The 18,727-nt window shown below is 43.2% G+C and overlaps 1 protein-coding gene across 2 annotated transcripts in view; it reads left to right on the forward strand.

Moving 5' to 3' along the window:
• The first annotated feature begins 14,126 nt into the window (after positions 1–14,126).
• Positions 14,127–18,727, forward strand: part of OLA1 (Obg like ATPase 1) — a 488,867-nt gene continuing 484,266 nt past the window's right edge. The window contains exons 1-2 of one of the 2 annotated variants that reach the window (XM_033946390.1): positions 14,127–14,283; positions 14,824–14,924. In XM_033946390.1, the coding sequence (XP_033802281.1) occupies positions 14,824–14,924 (101 nt within the window). In that variant the 5' untranslated portion in view covers positions 14,127–14,283. Of the gene's footprint in view, positions 14,284–14,479; positions 14,503–14,823; positions 14,925–18,727 lie in introns of those variants that run through there. The other variant, XM_033946391.1, reaches the window with a different exon arrangement.

Raw genomic sequence — 18,727 nt, forward strand, 5'->3', positions numbered from 1 at the left:
TCTCGGACCAGGGGGCATTCCCCTAACACTATTCCTGTCATGTGTGACTGCAGTATTCTGTTAGCATGATATTTCTGTGTAGCATTCTATAATAATTTGGCTTGTTCAGTTTTCTTGATATTAGAGGGGATATATGTGAAGGGGAGGGGAGACAGGGGTTTTGTTGGTCCTTGCTCTGTACATTTATATATATAAAATGACAATTGTACAGAATATTGTTTCTTTTTATACTTTAATAAAATATGTTCAATATAAAATCATAACTGAGATTTATGTGGATGGGATCAGATGGTTTGCAGAGATGGGGCAGAAATGTGTTTTTTTTAAATTTCAGTCTTAGTAGTTTGCCGGTCCACAAAATAATTCTTTTATTTCTGCTGGTCCACGGGTGTAAAAAGGTTGAAAAACACTGCTCTAGAGCAGAGTCGGCAGCTGCGCTGAGCTGCAAGAAGGTCCCCCGATGACTCACCTGCTGACTTTGCTCCGGAAGAAGTAAGTTATGTCAGAGGGGGTGGACCCAGCAGATGCAGTCATTGTGGGTTCTTGCCACAACTCCCTGCATCTGCCGGGTCAACCCCCTCCAACGTAACTTACTTCTTCCGGAGCAAAGCCTGGAGTCATCGCGGGACCTTCCAGCATGCGGTTGCCGACTCTGCTCCAGAGCTAGTATGTCAGAGTGGGATGAACCGGCAGCTACAGTCATCGCGAGAAAGGAGCAGGACTGCTGGAATGAAAGAATGGTACAGGGTGGAATGGAAGGGTGGTGCTGATGGAATTGATGTACAGGGAAAGGGGAGAGAGACATAAGGGGGAAGGATACTGGATGGAATTAGATTGGAGGGAAAGAAAGGGGGCAGATGCTGATTGAAGAGGGGTGGATGGAGAGAGAAAGGGCAGACATTGGCGGGTAGAGGGGAAGCCTATGCTGGATGGAAGTGCAGATGGGAGAGATAAGGATGCAAATGCAGGAAGGAAATGGGAGGAGAGAAAGAGGGGAGCAGATGATAGAAATGGAGAGAGGAGAAGGTACTAGATGGAAGGGGTAGAGAAAGAGGGCACATGATGGAAGGAGGGGATAAATAAAAGGAAGGCACATGATGGGGGAAAGGATTGAGTTAGGGAAATACTGGAGGGGTGAGGGAAAGAGGTGGCGAGCTGTAGGTAGACAGTAAAAAAGGAAATTGATGAGAGGGTAGTAAGAACGTAATCTAGATGGATGCAGAAAATAAATTGAAAAGGAAAATGAGGGAAGAAAGGGATTGCAGAAGAGAGATGTGGGAGAGGGAAGGAGAGGAGAGAGATGCCAGACCAAGGGGGGGGGGGGGGGGGGAAAGGAGAGATGGAAGGTGCATAGAAGGAGAGAAGATGCCATATAGGGGCAGAGAGTGGACAGAAGATAGTAACAAGAAGATGAGAAAAGCAGAAACCACAGAAGACAAAGATAGAAAAAAATTTTCTATTTATTTATTGCTTTAGGAGACATGTGTCACTGTTTTTGTGGTGTTGCATTGTATGCAGAGTCCAGCTTCTGTGGAGCGTTTTTTTAGCGCCAGCCGTGGTGGTAGCAGCTCTGATGCTCAGAATTCTATGAGCATCAGAGCTGTTACCACCGTAGCTAAAATCCACACTACAGTTTTGTAAAAGAGGGAGGGGTTAGTTTGATTACATATTCCATACTAGGTGAAGGTGTTTTCTGTGTCCTGTGTGTTCGAAAGACATGGTTTTCTGTTAAGATTGAGGGTATAGGATTGATCTGTACTAGTCTGACTTGTTTAGTTTTACAATGGGTGTATTGATGTTGTACTGCTTACTGCACATGTAAGATGCTGCCTTTTCCTAGGTCCTCATGTGTGACGTGTGGCTTGTTACTAAAAATCATGTTTTTCGTATAGATGGGGGGGGGGGGGGCGTGCCAAAAAATGATGGGCCCCGGGTGTCACATATGCTAGGTACGCCACTGGAACCAAGTTCCAGCAATGGCACAGAGCAAACTGCTGCTTCTCTTTGATCTCTCTGCTAAGGGATCTTTTGCCAATACCCAACATTTGAAATGCAATAAAAAGATTTCTATAAAAATTCCTGGGTTAGATGAATCCTAGGGGAAAGGGGTCTAGTTATTCAATCAATGTGGGATAGGGTTACCATATGTACGAGAAAACCCAAACATGTCCTCTTAAGAAGACTGTCTGAGTGTCCAGACAGGTTTTTAAAATTGCATGAGTCTGTCCGGATTTGGCAGGGCAGGCTTATAAGGTTTAAATGTAAGGCGTCCCTGCCAAGTAATGCAGCAAGGAATGCCAGTGAAATGTTACAGCTGCAGTGAACAATATAAGTTCCATGCACTTGTATTGAGTGTATATTAAAAAGTGGTTGTTGGCATATTTAGGCAGCTTGGGACCTTGGGTGTCATGATGGTTCCTCTGGCGACCCTTGCTGTGTTGATTAACACTTTGCACTGGGTTTGGATCTGAGCACTTCACACATATTATAATGAATGCTATTATTATTTAAGAGCAAAGATCTGTGATTATTTTGAGTGCTTCCTAAGAGTTAAACTATGGTCTAAAGATATTCCCAAAATTTTCAAATTAGGTACTATTTCAAAACATTGACCATTCAATTGGATAGTTGTTTCCTGGATTTTATCATTAGGGCTAGCTAAAAAAATCTTCGTTTTTTCAGAATTCAGTTTCAGCTTGAACTGCAACATCCACAGTTCTACCTTTTCCAAGACATTTGAAATCTGGAGTAATCAATTAATTCGAGAAAGCTTTGCAAGGTAATAATTCGAGAAAGCTTTGCAAGGTAATATCATCTGCATATATATAAAACATTTAAACTTTGGAGTAAATGCACCAAAGAAACTAAATATATATATTAAATAGTGTTGGGGACAAAGGGGAGCCCTGCAGAACTCCACATGAGTTCATCCATGAAGAGGAATATTTACCTTCAGTATATACTTCGTTTGTTCTACTTTTTAAGTAACCCATTGTAAAATAGCCTGCTGACTGTTCCCCTCTTCCTTTATCAAATTATCCCACCCTTCACTGGTGAGGAAAAGAATGACCCAGCAATTGTAAGGTGCCTTCTTTTTGGCAAACCCATCAAGTTAAGAACAGGACTGATAAAAATTTTTTAGATTCAGTATCTCACTGACTATTTTTCCCTCTTTGGGTGCTATGCAGCTGGAGTTCTCATAGACTGTCTTTATTATTTTGTGGGGCCCCCCCCCTGAAAAAATGAAGCTTAATTTTTTCAGAGAGAAGTGGGCTGGATCATGCATATTTCAACAATGTGCTGGTGCAAAAGGCACCAACAAGAATCAGCATTCCAGCTCACTGCAGAAATTTCATCAGAAACATGGCAGATGAAACGTTGACTCTTTTTACTGCTCTCTGTGCATTACGAAGTGAAATATTCCAGACTCGTCCCACTTCTTTTGCCGAGTCTGCCTGGAACTTTTTTAGTTTTTGAACTTAGTAATTGGCAGCACAACTCCCCTACTGTTTTGACTCGGAGTAAGGCGCAAGTGTTCTCTCTCGTGGAGTGAGCAAATTGGTGTTTGCATGGTTTGGGGTTTTTTTTTCTGGTTATACATTCAGAATTCTTTGTTGAGATGTTAGTGCTGCACAATACGTGATGGAACAGTATCAGTGGCATAGAAGACATCTTCTTAAGCAAAATCAGAAGTTACTCTCCAATAGCTGATCCACAAAATAATACCATCTATTACAGTGTTAAGTGGCTCAGCAGTAGCTTGAGGAATGGGTAAGATTTTTATTAGCTGTGCATTCTTTAATTGAGGTTGGCTCTTTCCAGCAAATCAGTCATCCCATATTGACTGTGAGTTCATGTAATACTAATTCTCAGCTTGACACCTCTTGCTCCCTTTCCCCTTAGATGTCTGCACTTATATTGCATTGCCAAATCTCATTAAGTTGTACACCCCCTGCCCCCCACTGGAACACCCCAGCCATGCTTAAGGGACATCCATAGATTCACTGAAATCCAGTCCCTGCTATTATAAAGCCTGGAGTTTTATACACACTTTTTTTTTTTTGCAGTTCACTGTCTCTATCAAGATGCAGAATATTTGCCCATTCTCTCTCTGACCTCCACAGCTAGGTTACTATTTGCTCCTCTAATGAGTAAGACTGTAGGGATAAGTCCCAGATCCTCTCCGTGCACTATCTTGACCTCCGATAGCAAGCAGCCAGTTTGTCTCCATCATTACAGCAGAAAGTGCAGTCTTTAAAGCCACACCGCTGTTGCAATTCTGTTTGAGCTCCAGCTGGCCTGGATAGAGAGGTAGCCTGCTGGGGATCCTAGTTCCATTTCAGACACAATGTCCTCTTTCCAGCCATTGCACCTTGAATAGTTTTATTTAGTAGGATTTACCTACCGCCTTTTTTTTGAAAGTGGTATGCAAGATTAAGACATGCAATGACAATTACAGCAGTAAAAATTATTTAATTTACAATACAAATTATCCAAGGACAAGCAGGCAGCATATTCTCACATGTGGAGTGACGTCATCTATGGAGCCCAGTACAGACAGTGCAAAAGTGTACTGTCACTTTTTTAATTTTAAACAAATTTTTTATTGAAGACAATGCAAAATATCAACAATAAAGATTTTCACAAAATAACAACTGTCTTCATATGTATATGACATCCCTTCACAATCCCCTCCTCAAACCAGAAACAATTATTACAACTTCAAATGACTGTCAATCCCCTCCCCACTTCACCAACCTGAAATCCCCCCAACCCCACACTTCCCCCCCTCAGAAATGGATGCCTTACACCTCCTTCAGCCCAAACACCTGAAAGGCTGGCCCTAAATACTATTCTAATGTGTTTAATAATAAACTACGTCCTCTGGGTGGCATGAAATGCAGATATGGGTCCCAAGTAAGAAGAAACAGTAATTTTCGTTTCCAGGTCCCCCATGCATCCCTGGTTTCCCAGCTCACCAGTTGAGGTAGCAAATTATGCCAATGCCAGAATGCTGGGGGTTCCGCTGCTGTCCAGTTCTGCAAAATACATTTACGGGCAATTAGGCACATTTTCCAGCACATCATATGATGTCCTCTAGTCATGTGGCTGTACGCTGCTGGCACATCTAGTACTAGTGGAGGCGCCATGCATAGAATAGACCTGCTCAGGAGGATGGACATATAAGTCACCACGCACCTCCAGAACTGCTGAATTTTATGGCACTTCCAGAATGCATGCCCAAAAGAATTTTCCATCAGACCACACTTAAGTCAGATTGGTGATGGAATGTCCCTACTATAATATAATTGCTTCTGGGTAAAATATGCTCTCCAGAGCACTCTGGGAGCCAGGTACTCTGTGTTAAACGGGATATCTTCCAGAGGTTGGCCATACTGTCACTTTTAAAATGAAAAAATCTCAAACTGCCAATACTGAGCATGTGCAAGTGTCTTCCTGCTCGTTGCCAGCTCACGGAACCATCAGTTCTTTGTTTTCCGTGGAGTGGAGAAGATAACTCTTAGAGTTTCTCTAAGTGCGCCTTTTTTTATATGCATATGTAGTGCATATATTGTATGTGTACTTTTTGTGACTTCTAGTCATTATTTTTTATTTTCTTCTTATCCCTTTTGTTTGATACCAAAATTCTGAATTTTTGACTAAACTTTCATTTTTGAGCCTACTGGTCCCTTTTCCAGTCTGTTCTAAAGCAGGGAGAGTCACCCTTATTCAGTTTATCTTTTACTCAACCTCCGTCTAACTATTGAGTCTTTCGATCTTGCATCAGCGGTCTTCCCATCCATGTTCATAGTTTTAAGTGGGTTCAAATGGTGCACTTGGTATTAAAGGACCATTTCAGGTATGGCCCCACACAACTGGTGCCTAGGCCCTGAACACTGGGACATTTCTTGCATTCTGCTCTAAGTTGCAGAAGAGGTTGAGATACGAAAGCCAGAAAGTTGAGACACGAAAGCCAGAAAGTTGAGATACGAAAAATTTTTTGGGTCAACTTCGGGAACATCAATAATGTCTGAAAATTCAGACGCCGATGCACAGTGTCAAACATCTGTTTCTCCTTCTAGGACTGTATCCACACATTCTTCACCATCAAAGCACTCTAAGTGCCAATATACCGAGACTGAATCAACTAGGAAGAGTGCCTCGGAGTCACAAATGCTTCAACACTTGACACAGCCTGTGCCCATGGTACCTTTGCAAGTAACGGTACTGGAGCCATCACTTCATGATCAATTCAGAGAACTGCTGCAGAAAGAACTAGCTGGGCTGCTGCAGGCAGACACTGTGCACATTCCTGTATCAACATTCTAAGCCTCTGCTCAGTCTGAGCATTGGACACTGGCATATTTGACACAAGCTGCTGGCGCACGTCATGAGCATTCATTATTGATGCACGATGTCAGTGCATGTCAGATGCATACATCATCAGTAGTGCCATTTTCAGAATCGCAGTCTGCGTTGAAAGTAGGTGCCGGAAATATAGGCCAGGATTTTAAAGGTCTACATTTCCAGTGCCTACCTTTGATGTAGAATCACACTTAGTGGTGCTAAATGTCAACTCTGCCCTTAACTCTACACCTCTTTTGACATTTTGCACCACTAGGCATCTGCTTGGATGCCTCGTGGCACCTAATTTTTTTCTTTTAATTGTTTTTTTAACAGCGTGGTCAATTACTATGCTTTTAATAGATAATTAAAACAATTAACTTAGGCGTTGGTAGAGTGCCTATCAGTGCCTTCCTAATGGCGCTGTTTTTAAAATCTGGACCTTAATGTCCAAGTAGTACCTTTCAAGTTGGGATAGCCTCAACAGAATCCAATCCTGTCCTTGATAGACCCCAATTACAACACCAATCTTTGGTTATAAAGTCTGCCTTGCAAAAGGCATTCAGTATCAGGACTTATGCCAGTAATCCCCCTGGGATAAGAGGTAGAACTCTGATTAAATTTGGACGCAAAATATTCCAAGCAACCATGCTGGCAAACAGAATTTTAAACTACAATTTGTACATGACATTTTGAGCTCCTTTTACGAAGGTGTGTTAGGGCCTTAACACGCAGAATAGCACGTGCTAAAATGCCGCGTGTGCTAGCTGCTACTGCCTCCTTTTGAGCAGGCGGAAGTTTTTCGGCTAGCGTGCACTAATCCGGTGTGTGTGCTAAAAATGCTAGCGCACCTTCATAAAAGGAGCCCTTTATCTGAAATCTCTGGTCCAAAAGATTAACTCTTTATGACCTATATATTCTATCAGAACATCTTCAGGCGTACCATCATTTAGTTAATGATCTCCTCGAAACAAGGGAATACGATGGTTCATTCTACATTTGATACCTTTGAGATTACCTCTCAAGACTCTGCAGTATCCATTGCCATGCACAGACAAGCTTGGCTGAGAATATCTGAACTGGATGCAAACATTCATCTTTCTAACATATCCTGCATAGATGATTTATTCAGAGACCATAGAAAGGATACTCAAAAAATTTAACATTATACTGATTGCATGATGACCTTGTCCTCAAAATCTTGTCATCATCCTACAAGGAGATATTCAAGTACTTAAGTGCACAAATTTCTACTCGAAACAGATTTCGCCAGCCTGCTACATCTACTCGGCCAACAACTCAAAGACGATCCAGGCAACAAAGGCAGCAGAAAGCTTCCGTTCCTTCTCAATCCAAACCACAATAATCCTTTTGACATTCTTTTGGAGAGTATAGCCAGTATTTCTCAACCTCCACCTCAGACTCCACCAATCGGGGGATGACTCACCTGTTATTATCAGTACTGGACCCTTATAACTTCAGGTCACTGGGTCCTTCAAGTGGTGAGTCAGGGCTATGCTCTTCGATTGCAAAAAAGACCCCGAATCATCCTCCAAGACAGTCTCTTTTCAACTCCCAGTAAAAGACCCTCTTTCGCCAGGAGCTCTCAGACCTACTCCAGCTCAATGCCATAGAAGAAGTTCCCTTGCAGTAGAGGGGCAGAGGGTTCTACTCAAAGTATTTTCTCATACCAAAAAAGACCAGAGGTCTCCATCCAATTCTGGACCTCTGTGCCTTCAACAAATACTTGGAGGCGGATAAATTTTGAATGATCTCTCTGGGAACCTTATTACCTTTAATGGAGAATGACTGAATAAGCCTACACACAGGAAATATCTTCATTTTCTACTGGGAGCATAATGCTATCAATACAAGGTGCTCCCTTTTGGAGTAGCATCAGAGTATTCATAAAATGTCTTGTTTTCATGTGTTCCCTTACCTAGATGACTGGTTGATCAAGGCCTCCATACCTCAACAGGCTCACTAGGCCATAAATGTAACAGTTCGTCTGCTCAAATTTCTAGGATTTGCAGTCAAACGCAAGAAATAAAATTTATGCAGACTTTGGAGTTCATTGGAGTCCTCTTAGACATGACCCAAACTTGAACCTACCAACAGAAACTCGATACTATACTTTAGATATGTCAGAGGGTAAATCAGCTAAATTTTGTGGTGATACAATTCTTATTTTCCCCGACGTGGCAATGGCCACACAGTTAAAAGAAAGACTTTGTTACTACTGAAAGCTAGGGTATTATCACTAGGTGCTACATATTACCTGAAGTTTCCCTGTAAATACATAATTAAGTTCCAAGATCATGAATATATTTTTTGGGATGTCAATTAATTAGAACAGTTTTTAGTTCAATGGGAACAATATTAATGTAATTGGCTCCTGAAATCTGTGAGTAGGCGAGAAAAAAATTTTCATCACCGTATTTGTTAGAGGGTAATTTAATTCATTATTTGTTTGTTTAGGATTCTTTCTATGTATATTACTCTCTTGATTATGTTATTTTATTTGCTGATGATTATATAAAATTTGAATGGTCCTTCGTAAATGTGGACTAGAGGGATAATGATGTTATGATTTAATGTAATCAAGGTAATTGCCTTTTCAGTTTGTAAATTTCATTTCCTAGCTGTATTGGCAAAATTATTAATAAAACTGATTTAAGAACATAAGAAGTTGCCTCCACTGAGTCAGACCAGAGGTCCATCTCGCCCAGCGGTCCGCTCCCGCGGTGGCCCACCAGGTCCGTGACCTGTGAAGTGGTTTTTGTCCACTTTTATAACCTACCTCTAGTTCTATCTGTACCCTTCAATCCCCCTATCCTCTAGGAACCTATCCAAACCTTCCTTGAACCCCTGTAAAGTGCTCTGGCCTATCACCTCCTCCGGAAGCGTGTTCCATGTGTCCTCCACCCTTTGGGTAAAAAAGAACTTCCTAGCATTTGTTCTAAACCTGTCCCCTTTCAATTTCTCCGAGTGACCCCTAGTGGTTGTGGGTCCCCACAGTTTGAAGAATCTGTCCTTATTCACTTTCTCTATGCCCTTTAGGATTTTGAAGGTTTCTATCATGTCCCCTCTAAGTCTCCTCTTTTCCAGAGAGAACAGCCCCAGCATTTTTAACTTGTCAATGTATGCAAAATTTTCCATACCTCTTATCAGTTTAGTTGCTCTTCTCTGGACTTCCTCGAGTACCGCCATGTCCTTCTTGAGGTATGGCGACCAGTACTGGACACAGTACTCCAGGTGCGGGCGCACCATTGCGCGATACAGCGGCATGATGACTTCCTTCGTCCTGGTTGTGATACCCTTTTTGATGATGCCCAGCATTCTGTTTGCTTTCTTTGAGGCTGTCGCACACTGCGCCGATGGTTTCAATGTTGTGTCCACCATCACCCCCAGGTCTCTTTCAAGGTTGCTCACCCTAGCAATATTCCCCCCATTTTGTAGCTGAACATCGGGTTCTTTTTCCCTACATGCATGACCTTGCATTTCTCTACGTTAAAACTCATTTGCCACTTTTTTGCCCATTCTTCCAGTCTCGTTAGGTCCCTTTGCAGGTCTTCACAGTCTTCCGTGCTTCTAACCTTGCTGCAGAGTTTGGTGTCATCAGCAAATTTGATAACCTCACATTTCGTCCCCGTCTCCAGGTCGTCAATAAATATATTGAACAGGAGAGGTCCCAGCACCGACCCCTGTGGAACTCCGCTCGTGACCCATTGCCAGTCTGAGTATTGGCCCTTTACTCCAACCCTCTGTTTCCTGCCTGCCAACCAGTGTTTGATCCATCGGTAGATACCCCCTTAAAAAAAAAGATGTCAGCGGGTCTCCTCACGTTGTTGCATAACAGCACGACAAATGCTACAACTTCTAGGCCACATGGCCTGTACTGTACATGTAACTCCGCTTGCCCATTTACATCTCAGGGAGCTGCAATGGGCACTTTCGACCCAGTGGTCTCAAGCCACAGATCTACTATCCCAAAGGATCAAAGTAACTTCACAATTGCGACAGTCTCTTCAGTGGTGGCTATCTCTGACCAATCTATCCAGGGGCCTGCTAATCCAAGCACCACAACTAGGACAGAAGTCAGAGGCCCTTCCAACCAGGCCTACCAGTTAAATATTGAACAAAAAAAACACAGAAAACACAGGAATCTGAAGTTTGTTCTAAACAAAGAGGAGAAAGAACTCCTATAATTTTAAGTCTTTACCTCTACAGATGTCTATGCACTTAATCTTTCCTAAATCCTGCTTAACCAGCAAATTACACAAATATATACAGTATATTATTATCCTTTCAAGGTTTTTAAAAAATGTTTGCATATATAAATATACACATACTTTGTCCAGCCCTGGAAAGATCTCTGCAACACCCTATCCACACTGTTCACGCCAGACAGCGCCATCTCAGCCCTGAGTTCTGAACTGAGATTGCAGGCTGTCCAGGTGGGTGCACTGTGAAGCAGCCAACCTCCTGGAAGCACTTTGTCCTTAAAGTCTGTGCTGAACTGCAGTGAGAGCTGTAACCATGGGGATCCTCTGCAGTATGAAAATACATGAAGCAGCGAGTCCCCCCCCAACTTTAAAGAAAAAATAAACATAAGCAGAAAAGAATAGCTCCTACTGTCTTGCTTGTAGGAAGACAACTGGAAGTTGGAGGGCAGTCTAGAGGTAAGACAAGAGGACCATAAAATTATACTAATGAGGCTTCCCACAAGAGATCTTAAAAGATGGAATTGACTACCCACTTGTTTAGGAACTGAGTGGGACTGTACAAGAACTGCATTTACTTAATCTTTTTTGTGTTATATACCCTTAATACTAACCCATCCTCTTCCATGCCAGGTGAAAGGTACGCATTAGTAGACCCATTACACTAATTATTAGAGTTTGTGCAAAATAAAAGAACTAGATGTGTGCACTGTCAAGAAAGAACACATAGACTTGCATAAGAAAGTGCACTCTTTCTGAAACTAAAATCTAGGGTTTTTTTCCTGTTGTCACCAGGTGAAAAAGACATGGGAAATTTTGTTCGATATAAATAACCACCACTGTGTATACCTCTTTAGAAAATTTTTTCTTAGGATTTGGACCGTCAGAGGTGAACTCCCCTCACTTTTAGATGGGTTCTGTTTCTTCTTATATCATCATTGGTCCATCCTCATTTTCATATCATGCACTGCCTATTTATAGGATAAGCAGCATAAAATCTACTTTACTTTTTTGGGATCTTGCCAGTTACTTGTGACCTGGATTGGCCACTGTTGGAAACACGATACTGAGCTTGATGGACCTTCAGTCTGTCCCAGTATGACAATGCTTATATTTTTATGTTACTTATTTTTAAACATTTTCATAAGCATCTCATTTACTCATTTATAAATTGTTTACTTATCTACTTTCAATAGGGGATTCTGTGCTGACACAAATTTGTTTTGCCTAAAGTTGTTTCAAGGCTCTATCCACTGAAGAAAGAGTTCATATCCATTAATACTCTTGGAGTATCTTGAATAATATGGAAAGTAAGGGCTCCTTTTACTAAGGTGTGCTAGGGTTTTTAGCGCACCCAGGAAATTACTGTGTGCTACACTTCTAGAACTAATGCCAGCTCCATGCTGGCGTTAAGGTCTAGCGCGTTAAAGCCCTAGCGCACCTTAGTAAAAGGAGCCCTAAGTTTCACATCTATCCGATCTGAAATTCCTTTCACAGACCTCATAAATCTCAATCATAACACTGTACCCTTTTCTTGTGCATGCTGATCCCTTCCTTTTTACACATCAAAATGGCTAGTGGTTTTTTCAGTGTTTATATCATTGTAGTCACATGATTATTTTAGCCCAGTAGTTCCCAAATCTGTCCTGGAGGCTCCCTAGCCAGTCAGGTTTTCAGGATATCCACAATGAATATTCATGGTAGAGAGTTGCATGGGGACAGAAATCCCACCCATCCCCGCCAGGATCCTCTCGGTCCCCACCAGGATCATCTCCGTCCTCACCCATCCCCAAGGAATATCCCCCATCCCCGCCCGTCCCCATAAAAAGCAGCAATTACTTTTGACAGGATCATCAATTCCACAGTTTCTTTTCTGTTTGTGCTGCTGTTTTCCTTGTGGAATCTCTTTGGTGGAACCCTTTTTTTGTTTTCTGTTCAGGTAATTAACTTATAAACCCCCTCTTTTTCTAAGGCTGACGTGTCCATTATATTATATGGATGAACCCTGCTTCCAAAGCCTTCCATCCCCGTGGGAGTCCTGTTGGCTAGAAGGGGGTCCCCGTGGGAATCCTGTAGGCCAGAGGGGGGTCCCCGTAGCAGTCCCGTAGGTAAAGGGGGGGATTCCCGCGGGAACCCCGCAGGACCCGCAGGATTCCCGTGATCCCTGTTCCCATGCAGACCTCTAATTCATGGGAGAGATTTGCATGCAGATGTCTCTCATGAATATTCATTGTGGCTACCATGAAAACCTGACTGGCAGGGGAGCCCCCAGGACAGGTTTGGTAACCACTGTTTTAACCAATCCTCTTACTGGACTAGATAAGTGTCATCTACCCAATTTCCTTGAGGGACTGTTAGTGCAATAGTACAAGCAGGTGGGGGAGATTGGAGCAAATGAAATCGAGGGCCATCTCCATTATTTTCTGACATGGACCCCAGCATGACTTGCTTCAGCCCTGACTTGCTGTAGCTGATGGTGGGATCCCAAGCACTGGACCTGAGGACCTCCTCCAAAAGTGGCCAGAACTCTCCTACTAAGCTCTGCAGTTGGTGGCAGCATCCTTGAGCTATCGTCAACTAAGCACCTGTAGGGACCTGGCATTGGTGGCTCACAGACATTTCTGCTATCTGCCAAGCTTGGTTAAAAGGAGTTCTGGTAGCTTTCAGAAGTCTTCAACTCCCAGACCTTGGAGATCCTCATTAGCTAAATTATTTATATTTTGAGTTGGGAGGTGCCAGGGAAAAGGTGGAGGCTAAGAGAAAATTTTGTGCCCATCCACTTTGAGCTCAGGCCCATCCAAAATTGGCTGGCTATGCCACTGTTATAACTACACCCCTGTATGTAAAAATAGCCAATTGATATAATAGAAAATATTGATTACACATACATAATTGTTAAACCACTTGAATGCAGATAAAAATAAAACCATGACAAAGTTTTGGGAACTAACAATCCCAAATACATTCAACGTATTGTTTCTTTGCATCTATAACAGACAGAGAAAACTCTCGAGAAAGCTGCTGCTTATCATATTGAGACACAGCTGGAAATATTGATAAGGGAAATACTGATAAGGGAAATACTGATAATGCTACTCTAACCAAATATTGACAAAGTACCCAATCTCTGCTATAAGAAGTGGGGAAAAAGCATGCAGGGCATATTTTCAACCCGCGAGTCCTTTGCGTTGTCAGTTTATGTGGGCGAATATGCTATTTTCTTTGTGTGTGCACATGTTCAAATATGCGTCGCGCGTACGCATACGTATTTTGGTTCTCGTGAGAGAGGAGGGCTATTTGGAAGCTGCAATTCATTCATCGCTATGTGGTCAAATTTCTCCTCCACCTGGGGTGCGCCTTTGCTCCCAAACCCTCTGCACTGGCTCAGGCTTCAAGTCTCAGCCCCGCCCGCTCGCCCTGCCTCTCCTCCCTCAGCCGGCATCAACTAGCCGAACTCATCCTCCGCTGTTGCCTGAGCGCCAGTCCTCACTGTCAAGACGGACGCTTCTCATCGCGCTCCACGCACAGCGCCTGACCTTTCACCCCCTTTGTGTCAGGCCAATGGAAAGCGGCCATCCGCACAGTTCCTCCCTTTCCGCCCGAGCCGGCGGCTGGTGCTGTGTGTAGTGTGACTGTGGGCTCTGAGCTCCTCCACCTACTCGTGCGCTCTTCCTCAGCGGCAACCGCTAGGACAAAGTCCTTAAGTCAAAGCAGGGTGAGAGCCGACGCGGGGGCTGTTTCTCTCTCTCTCTGTGCAGCTTGTGTGTATGGGTCTGTTCAGCCCTGTGGGGAGGCACGGGGCCGGAAGAGCAGGCCTCGACACCACGCCTCCGGAGCACCTGGTGGATGGGAGCATGCCGGAGGGGGTGGGGTGTGCTGCTGTTGCTGCCTGACACTTGTGGTGGTAGATGTCACATTTAAAAAATAGCAATCAGTGAGTTAGCTGCGTATCACCTCCGGCTATATTTAGTACGCTATCTGGAGCCTGCTAGCTAATGTGCATGCTTGCAGGGCAAAATCCACTTTGATTTCGGTGGAAACCGTGTTTGTACTCGGATTTTGGGAATATTTTTTGTGATGTGCTAGTATTTTCTTTAGGTTAGTCTTTGAACGCATGTGGTTCTGCTGTGGCTCCCCAGAAGGTACAATGTGCTTGAAAATATTAATGCTTTATTGGGTATTCACCTTGCAGCCGGCTTGCTTTGAGGAATATAAAAAGAAGTCGGTGGCCTTAAAGATTTCCTTTGTATTTCAGATGCCCCCCAAAAAGGGAGGTGATGGGATTAAACAACATCCGATTATAGGAAGATTTGGAACATCGCTGAAGATCGGCATTGTTGGATTGCCAAATGTTGGGTAGGTGAACTACCGTACAAGAGTTGTTGTCCGGTTAACTTGTGACACCATCTCCATTTCCATTTCCATACTGCTGTATCAAATGTTTACCAGTAATCCTTGATGACTAGTATTATGCTAAATGATTACTAATAGCATTAGCAAAGATCATAACATTTAGTTTCTGGTGATTTTCTAAGATTATGTGTATTCTTATTAACTTTGCTTGAAAAGTACTCTTAAGTTTATAGAGACGAAAACTGGTTTCTTGTACAGTGTTTAAAGCCCTATGATTGGAAAACTAGGGTTCAGTGACTTTTAATTTCACCTTGCTATAAATTAGAAATAAATTAGCTTGGTGCATTTATTTTCTAACTTTACTGTATTCCTCTCTAAGCATTCATGTCTTGCTAATATTCTTTTTTTTGTCAATTAGTACTCGAATCTAGGATTTTATTAACTTTCCAAATTTAAGCACAAGGCAAGTTAAAGGTTCAGCCTAGGTACAGTTGGACTAAGTTTGTTGAGCCAGTGTTGGATGAATTTCTTCATGTTAGGAATATTTGACAAATAGTAGTGAATAAGGCTAAAAAATAGTGTTAACAATTTTTAATGCAGAGAAGATTGATCCAGTGTAAGGGGGAATGCTTCTCTTAGCATTAATCAGTAGCTGTTCATTGACTTTTACTTTGTATTAATAGTATATCTAGATTCCATTTGATGTTCTTTAAAACTTATTTTTTTGCTATTATGAGATATTTAATCCTTTTTTTTTTCAACCATGCCCCCTCTTTTTAGGGAGGTCTATTTAGCATATCTGAATATGGTCACATAGGTATGACTTGGGTTGAACTGAGTTTGCTGAGTTTTATTTGCAATGATTCTGCCAACAGTAAGAGGCTGGAATAAAGAAATTATAATTTGTAGCTAGCAGCAGTTAGCCTTTGTGGAATTTTGGCTGGTTCCAGTTTCCTTATACTACAAATGCACCTACCTTATGGGTTTATTAACTTGTTAAAAATACCCCAGCAGATATTCAAAGTGATTTTAAGCTGGCAGGAGAGGCTATTGATCGCTTAAATTGCCTGGAGCCACCTAACCACTGATATTCAGTGGCAGTGCCACTGAATATTGACACTGACTGTTCCAAGAAAAAGTGGGCAGGTCAGAAGCGGTATTAGGGAGGAGCTAGAAGATATGCAGGTGCCAGCACTGTTCAATGCCAGGATCCAAATAGCTAAGCAGATGAATTTAGGCCCTGGAACTCCCCCCTCCCCGGCCTACCGTAGCTTCATATTGGTTCAGCAGGGTTTATGGGAATACTTGTGTAGTGCTATGAGAGGTTTATGGGAATACTTGTGTAGTGCAAGGGATAGGAGCAAGGAACATAAAAACTGCCATACTGGGAGAAGGTCCATCAAGCCCTGTATACTGTTTCCAATAGTGGCCAACCCAGGTCCCAAGTACCTAGCTAGATCCCAAGTAGTAAAACAGATTTTATTCTGCTTATCCATCTCAATAATGGCCTATGAACTTCTCTTTTAGGAAATTATCTAAATCTTTTCTAAACCCTGCTAAGCTAACTGATTTTACCACATTCTCTGTCAATGAATTCCAGAGCTTAATTATATGTTGTGTGAAGAAATATATTTTCTCAAATTTGTTTTAAATCTACTACTTAGTAGCTTCATCTCATGCCCCCCTAGTCCTAGTACAGTAGAATCTCAGTTAACTGGTTCTTAGTTAACCGGCACTCTCACCCAACTGGCAAAAAAAAAATCAGGGGTGGGGGGAATAAAAAAAACATCCCCCGAAGCGGCAGCGGTCCTGAGCTGCAACTCCCCCTCCCTTCCTCAAGTCCCAAAGCAGTAGAAGTGACGACAGTCCAGAGCTGCAAACACCCCTTACCTCTTGCCCCGAAGCACAGAAGCAGACCCAGATCACCTCTGGAACCCTCTTTAAAAATAGGTGTCACATTGGCCACCCTCCAGTCTTCCGGCACTATGCTGGATTTTAAAGAAAAATTACTAACAATAGCTCTGCAAGTTCATTTTTCAATTCTATCAGCACTCTGGGATGTATACCATCTGGTCTAGGCGATTTGCTACAGTTCAGTTTGTCAAATTGACCCATTACACTTGAAGTAATATTTTAAGATGTTAGAATCAAGAATGGCTTCAGTGATCTAACTTTATTCAGAGCCATAAAAGAAGACCTGACTAAACTGGAAATCTGTTGCTCCCCAAAAATGGAGCAATCAAATGGAATCCCTAAGGAAGTAAAGTATTCCCTAAAAGGCTCCGACTTCAGAGGGAAGGCTTCTGGGTCAGCCATAGGAGCCGCTGCCTGTGGATTTTGTGGCTAGAAGGAGGAGGGCGCCAGCCAGAAGAAGATAAACACCCGCAGGAGGGGGGAACGAACCTGGGACACGGAATGAAGGGAGGGAAAGAGAGGTGTGTGTTGGGACATGGAGGGGGAGGGGCATGTTGTAACATGGGGGAAGGGGCTGGGCATGTTGGGACTCGGGAGGGAGAGGAGTGTGTTGGGATACCGAAGGTTTAACGAGGACCCCTGTTCATAAGTGCTAGTCCCATGTAAGTTGGATGTTTGTAAAATGGGGATTGCCTGTACTGTAGTTTAAATAGAAAGGAAGAAAAGATAGAATGTTTCACTTGGCCCGGTCCTGAGTTCTGCCTTCTTTCTTCTCTGCAGTCATGTGCCTCCAGACCAGGCCTTTCTACTTCTCCACTGTTCCCCTATACCTCTTCACTAGCACCAGGCCTTTTCTCTCCTCCTCCACTGCTCCCCTGTGCCTCCACACCTTCCCTTCCCTCACCCTATGCCCTGGCATCTCTCTCCTTCCCTTTCATTTCTCCCTCCCCCTCCATGATCTGGCATTCCCTCTCCTTCCCCTCTTTCCTTTATTCCCCCTGCCTAGCATCTCTTGTCTCCTTCCTTTCCCTCTTCCCCCCATGCTCTGGCATCTCTCTCTTCCCCTGGTCTCCTTTCCTTCCTTCCTTTCCCTCCCTCCCTTCTCCATGGTCTGGCATCTCTATTTCCTCTCCCTCTCTCCTAGCAGGACCCGGCAGAAAGGAAGGCCCGATGCTGGCAGAGCAGTGAATTGTGAATGCAACCACTACTGAAGAAGTTCACAATGTTGGCTGCATCCAGGGTGAACCTCTCCCTCCTGCCCCTTCCCTTGGTATGCACTGCTGTTCTGACTGGCTTCTTCCTCCCATTTGCACTTCTTTTCACAAAGCCGCAGCTGTGGTTCCTACACGCGGCTGACTAGGAATCCTTCCCTCTGACATAAGAGGGAAGGCTTACAGGTCAGCTGCGGGCAGTGTGCAGGAGCCACTGTTTGCGGCTTTGTGAAGAGAAGTGCGACTGGGAAGAAAGAGCCGGCCAGAGGAGGTAAACACTCGCAGGAGGGAGGGAGGCACAAATTTGGGAGACAGAGTGAGAGAAGGATGATGAGGGATTCATTGGGACACAGAAGGGAGGAAGAGGGTTGCGTTGGCACAGGAAGGGAGAAGCAGGACCCCGGTTTGTAAGTATGATGTAAATTGGACGTTCTTAACCCGGGAACTCCTGTAATTCAATTTGTAATTCAATTTGTTTCCCTAATACATGGGCCTATGATCTTGTTTTCAGCAGTGCAACACAATTTCTTTTGAACTGTTGATTTTTGCAATTGTATAGTGATTCTTTTATTTTACAAATTTATTAATGGTCATGCTGTTCTTCAGGAGCAGTGATACTGCATTTTGGGCTTTTGTTGAGAATGGAACATTGGACTTTATATGAATGGCAATTAAGTAGCT

Source organism: Geotrypetes seraphini, chromosome 5 (assembly GCF_902459505.1).
Source record: "Geotrypetes seraphini chromosome 5, aGeoSer1.1, whole genome shotgun sequence".
NCBI classification, from domain to species: domain Eukaryota; kingdom Metazoa; phylum Chordata; class Amphibia; order Gymnophiona; family Dermophiidae; genus Geotrypetes; species Geotrypetes seraphini.